The following is a 9,865-nucleotide window of genomic DNA, read 5'->3' on the forward strand; positions in this document are numbered from 1 at the left end:
ATCTGAAATCAATCTTGGAATAAAATCTTTGGCAAATAAATGCCAAATCAGGATACTTCTGAGTTTACAAAGAAAAAAAACAATCTGAGTTTGATTCAAACAACATTTTATTAACATCTGTAATATATTGGCCAATCAAATGAAGCACAGAGAAGTCAAGAAAAGACAACTCCTAACCACTTGTAAGGAAAGTAAAAGGAGCTTCTCCATTTCTATAAAACAATGTACAACATAGCAATTTGACAGTTATGTTTCTCTAAATTGTACTATACATTCATTCAATGAAGCCTTTACATTGAGGTCAGAGCAAAGAAAAAACACTGGCAAGATAGACGTTTAGAAACGGGTTAAATAGGAATAAATCAGTAAAGATGAAGAGTGAAAAAATACTGGATTGGAAAATCAACTACGTATAAAATGGAACTTTGTAAATGGGGATCGAAGCAAAAACAATGGGACATTTGTTAAACGCTGACATGTTGTCCGAGATGCCAAGAGTTCCCTCGGCCGTGCCCTGCTGTCCAAAGTACAGACGAGCGTTCGCAGTAATAACATTCAACAATACAAGTTTCAGTTAGAAATGCAGCGATGATATTCAATGTCAAACTCAGTGCTGAAAAGGTTGTCACAGTAAGATCATTGTCACACGAAAACTGGCAACAACGAAACAAGTCTCCTCTGAACAGGAAATCAGTCTCTGCTGGGTCTTTCAGCCCAGCCCCTTCCAAAGTAGGAATATCATCAAATGTCTGTTTGTATGATGCTGGTGTTTTCTGGACTCCTCTTTGTGACATCATTTGCAAGAAACTCCCCTACAGTCTTTGTTATTTATCCATTACAACACCTTCTTCTTTCTTTTTGGAAATGTTGCCGGTGCAGAGAAAATGTAAATGAGTATGTGTGTGTCTTCATACAGGAGAAAGAGGAGCCTTAAAGTTACCGCAGGTTTTAAATAAATGTCCACCGGCTCACGGTACACAGAGAAGGCTTCAAACATGCATTTGTCTAAAGCGTGAAAATGGCTTTGGATGAGGCAGCTAAATACAAAAATAAAAGGGAACATGAGGGCGGAAATGGAGGGAGGGGGAGGAGGAAAAGTCAAGATATTGTTTGGCCGAGGCGTGTCCTGCAGGCAGAATCACACGCACAGAACTCTGGGGAACCTGGGAGAAGAAGAGAACGATGTTAATGCAAAAGAAGCTAATTCACATGTTCTTCCATCAAAGAGCAAAAGGTTTGTCTCAGTACTTTACATCAGCATATTCTCAAGTCAATATTGTAAATCAGAATAATGGGCATTTGTCTCACCTGTCCAAAGTGAAGCCATCCATTTCCTCCTCGTCATCCAGCTCCATGTCCAGCTCGTTGTCAAGTGAGTCCCGGCCATAGCCACTCAAGACACTGCAGGTATGAAAAAGAATTGTACACCATCCCATGTATGCTAAATGATCTGCTGTCTTTCAGAAACGGGTTTATTTAAACCAAGAGGATGATGCCTCAGGTGCTGACCTGACGGAGCGACATGTGAGAAACACAATCCTCTTGAGTTTCTTGTTGTAGAAGAAGTAGTTGAAGGACCAGAGGCTCCCCTCTTCACCAAAAGGATCAGAGTCCAGATCAGGGTTGTAGCTAAGGAGACACAATAAGAGCTTAGAAAAACATCCACACAGAACAGATGATCTGCTAACTAATAATTCATGTGACACACACCTGTAAAAGTCACAGCCCTGCAGGTTGATCTCCTGGTCGATGGCGTTCCACAACTCCGGCCCCAGAGAGTTAAACTCCTCTCCAACAGCTGAGAACAAGCTGCTGTTCACGGCATTCACCACCTGAACAAAGGTGGGACAGTTGTGTTGAGTTCAATGTATCTGTGACATGTATACAATATGTTGTGTGTTCAGAGCAAGGATGCTGACCCAGTTGATGCTGGGCTCTCGGCTGAACTCTTCGGCCTTGGCGGCGCTGAAGTCGTAGTCGGGCCGGAAGGACTCGTTGAGCGTGGTGATGAGGTAGAAAAGAGTCTTCCTGCAACACTTGTCACTGAGCGGGTTCTCCCCGTCTTCACTGCTCTTCCCCAGCCTGCACGGGAAATATACAGAAGGTCAAGTCCCTACTATCTCATCTCACTAACGGCTGGTGGTCTTCTGTTCCAAAAACACAGCATTATCCTCTATTGTGGTACTCACTGTGAAGGGCTGGTGGCGCTGGTGGACTGGGGGGGGGAGAGAGCCTCCAGCACATGAGGCTCGCCCTCCTGGCAGAACTGCTTGAACATATGTTTGTCATCCCCTGCCATCTTACAGGAGTAGCTCTCCATCCTGCAGGGCAGAAATATAAATAATGTAATGTTGTGTATCTGATCATCACGTGCTAAAGGAAACGTGTATGCTGTAAACAGAATGGAAAGGATTACAGAAGTGAAAGTGTGCAAAATCCCCTAAGATTACTTTATTAGGCTTAAACACACAATTACACAACAGGAGCAAATCAGGGTATTAATGCACCAAATGCACCTCACCAGTAACCAAATAAATAATGTAGGACATTATATTATAGAAAAGAAAACTAGCAGATTACATTTTGTTATTTCTGTGTTTTTTAACTGACTTTATCACTTTTAGTAATCTCTGATCTGGGAGAGTGTGCAATCCCTGCAGCTTTATTATTTGGGGGAACAAACTAGTGGCATATCTGATATGTAAACTGTTGAATGGATTAAGTGGAATGAAAGATCTCTATAAGCCAATTTTCAGTTAGAATAGATTGCCCTTGTCTTTCCCCCTGCAGAAGCAGCTGACAGGAGCAGGTCAGTGCTAAATGTTTCCTGCCCGCCCCTTCATGACTCTGGTTCAGACACCACTGTACACTGTCACTGTGAGTGACGCAGACTGGAGTTGTTTATTTTGCCTTCCCCCACCTATGGGTTACACAAGAGCAAAGGTTGCGCAACTTAAGATAGACGCACTACTGAGACCCTTACCAGTCTAATAATAGGACGCCAGCTGGTAGCGACACCACAGTGGAAATAAGTGCCCTGGTTTTTCCACACACATACGGAACACAGCTGACCTGCCGACTAAACACTGTAACCAGATGACAGAGCAGAAACTAGAGCCGAGTGAGGGCTATCAACACGATGAAGGTTATTTAAAAAAAGATGTGACAGCAACAAGCTCTTTTAACATCTGTACACAACTCTTACAACAGCTAAAAACATATTCATTTATGTTTTAATGTGTTCCGTTATTTTTGCACTAGCCATTTATGCACCGTTTATTATTAACCTTTTTTGCACAAATCAAATGACATGTACAGAAGGCCCCAGCTGTGCTCTTTTAAGTTTAGTTTTATGCATTTAGTAAATGATTGTGCAATATTGCTGGGTTTAGATTTTAATGTGTGTTTGAATCATAGGCTCATATGTAGAAAATAAACAGTACATTTGCTGGAGGGCTGGTGGCTACATGTGTTGTTAAAACCTGCAGCTTGGATGCCCTGCTGCTGTCTCACTAATCGGCCTAAGCCTTGGCAGCTCCAGCAGCACTCAGCTATCATGCAGTATTATTATTATATATGTTGTGTGTACATGTACCTACGCTCTAATAACACTCTTCACTCTGTCTCCAAAATAGCCACCGAGTGGTGTGAAAGGACGGGATGTGCTGTCACCCCAGGTCACAACCAGTACAGAAGCTCAGATTCACCACCCACACTCAGACTGGGCTGCATAACTCCACAGCCCACCACCCTTTATGTAAGTACACTGTCACTGTAAGCCTGCTGAGCTGACGGCCTAACACAACCTAGGTTTGGTCATTTGAAAAACATGCACTGTCAGTTAGCTATTCACTTTCAGTATGAGCTCTAAGGTAACAGACTAATGTTATCACAATTTTACATTGCATGCAGGAACTTGTTTGCTTTAATACCCTCGTTTATGAGCAGTCAGTGATCTATAAGCCAGCCACACCTCTCATGCATGTTTAATGGCCTGATAACAGAAAAGGGCTCCAGTGTTTCTCTCTCTAAAGTCTGACTGTTGATGTTCCTGCAGAAACAGGTGACCTGGGCATAGCACTGTGTTGTCTTCTCCTGGTTTTACAGGCTTAATTACAGTAGTGAGGTCGTTTTCTGTTGTAGCTATTCTATTATTGGCCTTTATATATAATTTTTTTTTGCCTTTTTTCTTCACATCACCCAGCCACATCTCCCTGGGACTAATGTGTGTGTTCAGTCTGTGCAAAACACAATAATAACAGCTATAACAACTATATAGTCCCAGATATAAAATTAAAAGTATTTTGCAGGAAAATGTTAAACTAGCTTATATTACAGTATTGTGTTCAGTTGTTCATGGTGCCTTTACCTGCCAAGGATGCGAGACTCTCCGGTTTCAACACACAGCCGGGAGCTAAGGGCTTCAAAGCTGGAGCTTTCCAACAGCTTCATTGTGGTCTGGTTAAAAAATAACAAAAAAGTTAAATGTTGTAACACGTAAGAAAACTAGCGTTACATAGACGTTCACTCAATGTATTACACGAACAAGCTGCTTACTATTGTGACGTAGTTAAATACAATTTCTAACGATACAGTTGTTACTGCTTTCCGTTTAATACCAAATAAATGGAGTCGGTAAATAAAGTGTTTTCTCTGCTGACACAACAAAACTGCTGTAAATAATAACATTCACAGGGGGGCTACAGCGCCCCGCGAGGGCCGATGTAGGCCTTTACCATAAAAACAATTTCCTCTTGCTGCCGCCCCTCCCCCACCCCGTTCAGTCGAAGTTGACAAATCGTCTTCCTGGTTCTGTACATCGATGTTAAAACACAATTCACTTACCGAGCAATATTTTCAGCACAGGCAGAAAATAACGTGTTTAATTGGCAAGCAGTAGACACTCTTCTTCTTCGGCTATCTGGTTACTCCTTACGGCAAGAGATTAACGATCCGCGCTTTGTTGATGACCAGCTATGATAGCTAGCGTTTAGCTTGCTGATTATTGACGCTTCTCTCTTTACTTCAAAGACAAGCTATTAATTCGTACTCGAGCTTAAGCATCTTTCAAAAGCACTAGGTCGAGGATGCGTTATACTGAGGCTTTTACAATTTATAGAAAAACTGCTCTTCCCGATTAAATGTGATGAGATTGAATCCAAAGACTGCTTGCGTCCGTCGGAGTCTGTCTGCAGCGGCATCCCTTTCGATCTGAAATTTACTAAAATCAATCAATTAGCTAAATCAAGTCGCTTTTTTCTAAGCGACTCGATCAGAAGAGAGGCAACTAACGAGCTACCTAAGCGTATAATTTACCGAAATGGGTCAAGACTTCTCTAAATCGTTTAATACCTCAAAAATACATCTACTCTCTCGAAAACAACGGAACCTACTGTATTGTAACCCTGCCCCTTTTCGCTTATATATATACTAGGTTTATGAATACGCCCACCTTACCAAAAGTCATATCATGATTGGTTGTCAACAAAAATGACAACTGATGTGATTGGTTAAATGTTGTTCGGTCAATTTCGAGGCCAGAACATAGAAACCAAAACTGTGTCAAATGCATGGATGTATACTAAGAACGTCAAATGTTTTGGCTGCTTATTGCAACGCAGCTGCTAAAACGAGAACTGCACAGTAAGAGTTGTTTTGCTTTATTTAAGACCTGTATGTTTCCAATTCGAAACCTATCTCTCTTGGATTAAGAACAGTCCGTTCCAACGAAAATGGGTATCAACACAAATAAATCCATATATTTACAGTCTTTTCCTGAGTAAAATAGATAGTTGAAATAGTCACTGGCCTGCTGTTTCCTCATTAATTAAAAGTTCCAGTTTGTTATTTGAACTCCAGTTATTATTAAGTGCCCCCCTAACACTGACTTTGGACCCCCTGTGGTCCCCCTGAAAGAAAAAAAAAAGTTTATGATTAAATGATTTCTTGACGGAATAGGCGGAACTAACGCTATTTGTCATTCTAGTCGGAGCCATTAGAGCGTAAAAACTTTAACTATAAAGTATCTAAAATAAATATGTTTACTGAAACAAATACCAATAACTGTATTGCATTGTTTTCTTATGCGCAATTACTTCATACTGTCTGTCTTTTTCGTCCTGCCTCAGAAAATAACTGGCCCCAGCAGAGAGGAGGTGGTCGACCACCTGGTGAGCATCACCTGTCTGATGATAACCACAGCTTCTACATAGTATAATATGACTTTTTCACTATATTTTGAGATTCTTTTATTCTACTTTTTTTTTGTTGACATAGCCTACTATAGCTATATCTTTAATTCGGCGTACTCTACTATAAAATATTTCTAATAATTTCGCCATACTACATTGTCAAGTTATTTTCAGAAATATTTGTTAAACTACTATGACTCTTTTGCATTGTTTCGACATGCTATATTATGACTTTTCTGTCATTTTTAACGCCATACCTGTATGCCTGGATTCTACACACTATAACGCCCCTTTTTCCCACACAAAAAACCATGTTAGCATCGAAAAAAAATGCAAAAAAACGACATAAAATACTGTTTTTTTTTATTTCTTCGACATACTATAATCACTATAGGATGTGAATGCATCAGAAGAAACAACACTCTTTCACACAGCTCTAGATTTAACCTTTTATTATCTGTACATACGCTATATATCTATGTTTTTTTACTAGTATTTAACAGAGCATTTAAACATATTTCCATCGTTACTTCATGCAGCCCAGTGCCGTTTGATTTTTAAATGAGAGATCATTTTAACACAATAGATTCTTTATCATATAAAACATTCATACAGGTAATCAAACAATATGTCATTGGGCCCACACGTCACCTGAGCTGCAAAGGGTAAGTATGTTTCCAAAGGTTTTTATACTCCATTTCATGAAGTCTATAGGAACTTGTTACATAATTATAATATTTAGTTGTCTCTGCTCACCTGTGCAGGATCATGTGACTGTGTACAGCAGAAAGCAGCAGCTCAGAAATAGCATATACCAGCAGTTCATATCAGAGCTTCTGCAGGTACGAGAGGAATCTCAGAATAAAGATGCAGTACTTTAAGAATGCATTTTAAAACATTAAGTTATGTTAAGTGAATGTAGTCGTAAATTAATCAATTGTTTACCAGTCACTTGATTACTATTTTGGAAGTAGGTGTTACTGTACATAACCAGGGACATTTTATTTGACTCAGTAGACATCAGTACTGATGAGGCCATCGCACAACTTTGGAAAAGGATTTCACTGTCACAGTATAACCAGGAAGTTTGTGCAAACATAACGAGAGTGTGCGTTAACATGTGGACCGGTTCCCAGTGTTACTTCCTGTCAGCTGACATCCGTGAGTGTTTACAGTCTGTGTTTCAGTTTGTGGTTCTCAGACAGTGGAGGCCTTCATCAGAGCCTGATCACCAAACAGCTGCTTGAAGTGAACCACGTGCTCCTCACAGTGCTCTCCTGCAGGGGGGTGGGGACGACGACACAGGTATGAGTTATAGGGTGGGATAGTACATATTGGAGGTACTTGTACTTTGCTAGAGTATCTGTTTTCAGAATTTAGATTTTTGCACCAAGAGTTAATACAAAAACAACTTCTTAAAATAAGATGATGTCTAGAGATGTTGCATTAGGAGATTTATTTTTCAATATTTTAATCACATTTCTTCGTTCATTTCTTCTATTATATTTTACTTAAGCCAGAAGTAAAATTCTTGCATTAAAAAAGTAGAACTTTCACTTGTATCAGATTGTACTTATTAATACATACGTTTAAAAGCTCGGAACGTTAATAATTATCTCATACATGTGTAGTATATACCAAAATACATTCAAATGTAGTCATAAAGAGAGGAATATGACTTTAGATAATATCACTGAAGAGTGTGTTTCCTCACCGAGGTTGAACGCGGGGTTCCCTCTCAGCCTCTGGTTCCTCTGCTGGAAGGATCTGAACACGGTGTAGAACAACATCTGATCCTCCGTCTGCCGCGCAGCGTCCAGGAACTTTCGGGAGGACACGTTGTCATGGGCGCCTTGAAACAGTAAACAAAATAGATGGATAAAACTCATTTCTCCTAGTATTGTGACTGTCAAACTGTCCTTTTATCACATGGGGGAAACTTTATTTGAGGTCATAAATGGGCAGTTTTAGACAGCTATTATTTCCTAAACTTGACTTTATTCATTATTATTATTATTATTATTATGTTGGCAGTGATTGAAGTTATACCTGACTAGCTGTAAACTTGGACCATCCTCGACTTTAATTTAAAGTTTACATTCTTTGTTTGTAGATTTTAAATACATTTCCGGTATTCTCAGGTACAAAATTCCAAAGAAGTGCATTAAGAATGTTTTAATACTGCCCCAAAAGCTAACGTTTTTAATAATTGACAATGTGATGTGAGTTTTTATTAAATAGGTTCACAGGACTGTTTCATTTTTTTTTTTAAACTATTGTTCTGATGCATTCTTTTAAAATGTGACATAAAAAGAGTAATAGGCTTTCCTAGATTACATCCTGTTAGATAGGTCAAATGTAAACGTACCGACGCTGCGGATGAATCTGAGCGCGCCCAGAACCTGCTGCTTGGACAGCAGAACCTCCACGATCTCATCGTTGGCCGTGGACAGACGCTGAAAATACACAACAAAAATGTAAATAAAAGACGTTTAAATAAAGTTTTTCCCCGTTTAAAAGAATCTGTGTGTTTTTACCTTCAACATGTCCAGAGACAGCTGGTGGGCCGGAGGGTACGTGCTCTCCAGAGACAGGAGTAAACACGCCTGGACACATATTCAAGTAAAAAATAAGGAAAACAGGATTTGCACATTAATTGATTTGTTATGTACAACTGTGTGTTATTGTATTTCTAAAGAATTACAACTCCTCTAGCTAGTTACAAATGTGAATCGTGTTTGGAAGAAGAAACTCAAAAAAGGTTCAAATGAGTTCTACTTGGATATACAACGAACCACCTTCACTTTGCACTTTTCTTGAGGACTCAGAACATTGGGGCTCCATTTGAACATTATCTACGTGAAGGCCAAAATAAAGCACTGTGTAAATGAGGTCTGTGTATATCTAAATGGTGCATGTGAAGGTAAGTGTAGCTCACCAGAGGCTTGGAGTCGCTGAGCACGTGGTACTGCAGGAACTGGTGCAGCATGTAGAAGAGGTTGTGCTGCACCAGCGTCTTTATCACCAGCTCGTACAGGTAATGCTGAAACACACAGAGTAGAATCAGACTAAGGGTTTCATCTTCTTCCCCTTCAACACACTTTTCAGTGAGGTGTCTCCGCCTGTTCACCTGCACGGTGATCTGGAACTGGTTCAGAGAGCGGATGTACTCCATCAGCACCGCGATGATGAACTTATGAGACACACCCTGCAGGAAACACAGAGACAGACTCAATACATTTGATTTGTTACTTACATTTATATAGTGTAATATACATGTTATATATTGTGGTACAATTTGCACATTACTTTCTTATATTTATTTAAATATGTTCATACTATTTACTACATTGTTGGAAAATGTGACTTTAACTTTACATGTTCAGATCTTTTATTTATCTTTTATTTTCTGATATTTCGTTCAAGGAGTCAACCATTCCCAACAACAATAGAATAACCTGCAATGACCAAACAGCAGAAATATCCTTCTCTTCTTGACCCTTTTTCTAAGCTATGTTTCTTATTTTAATTACTTGTAAGTATTCCTTATGTTGGTTGTAAATACTCTGATATATCCATTGAGATAAATGCCTTAGAAAATATATATATATAAAAAAAAAGAAAAGTTATTTGCATCTGAATCAAAGCCTTTAATATGCTAGTAATTCAACCTT

General features: G+C 39.4%; 2 protein-coding genes across 2 annotated transcripts in view; both read right to left on the reverse strand.

The window, feature by feature from the left end:
* Positions 1-89: 89 nt before the first annotated feature.
* Positions 90-5,401, reverse strand: maf1b (MAF1 homolog, negative regulator of RNA polymerase III b). Its single transcript, XM_010771106.1, has 8 exons — positions 4,846-5,401; positions 4,370-4,458; positions 2,190-2,321; positions 1,920-2,082; positions 1,711-1,832; positions 1,510-1,629; positions 1,309-1,401; positions 90-1,163 (listed from the first exon to the last, which is right to left on the reverse strand). The coding sequence occupies exons 2-8, from the start codon at positions 4,450-4,452 to the stop codon at positions 1,139-1,141; spliced, it is 738 nt and encodes a 245-aa protein (XP_010769408.1). The 5' UTR covers positions 4,453-4,458; positions 4,846-5,401; the 3' UTR covers positions 90-1,138.
* Positions 5,402-6,542: 1,141 nt separating this feature from the next.
* rmc1 (regulator of MON1-CCZ1) overlaps positions 6,543-9,865 on the reverse strand; it is a 9,709-nt gene continuing 6,386 nt past the window's right edge. The window contains exons 16-21 of the mRNA XM_010771119.1: positions 9,322-9,399; positions 9,130-9,234; positions 8,729-8,797; positions 8,560-8,647; positions 7,906-8,043; positions 6,543-7,468 (exon numbers count right to left, since the gene is read on the reverse strand). Of these exons, the coding sequence (XP_010769421.1) occupies positions 7,389-7,468; positions 7,906-8,043; positions 8,560-8,647; positions 8,729-8,797; positions 9,130-9,234; positions 9,322-9,399 (558 nt within the window). The 3' untranslated portion in view covers positions 6,543-7,388. The remainder of the gene's footprint in view (positions 7,469-7,905; positions 8,044-8,559; positions 8,648-8,728; positions 8,798-9,129; positions 9,235-9,321; positions 9,400-9,865) is intronic.

This window comes from Notothenia coriiceps, unplaced genomic scaffold, assembly GCF_000735185.1.
Source record: "Notothenia coriiceps isolate Sejong01 unplaced genomic scaffold, NC01 NC01_scaffold00000339, whole genome shotgun sequence".
In the NCBI taxonomy this organism is placed as follows: Eukaryota; Metazoa; Chordata; class Actinopteri; order Perciformes; family Nototheniidae; genus Notothenia; species Notothenia coriiceps.

Coding starts and splice junctions, on each gene's coding strand:
- maf1b (XM_010771106.1), bottom strand. CDS start 4,452: ATGAAGCTGTTGGAAAGCTCCAGCTTTGAAGCCCTTAGCTCCCGGCTG. Junction 2,322..4,369: donor GAGTCTCGCATCCTTGGCAG/GTAAAGGCACCA, acceptor TCTGCCCTGCAG/GATGGAGAGCTACTCCTGTA. Junction 1,833..1,919: donor GAGAGCCCAGCATCAACTGG/GTCAGCATCCTT, acceptor ACCTTTGTTCAG/GTGGTGAATGCCGTGAACAG.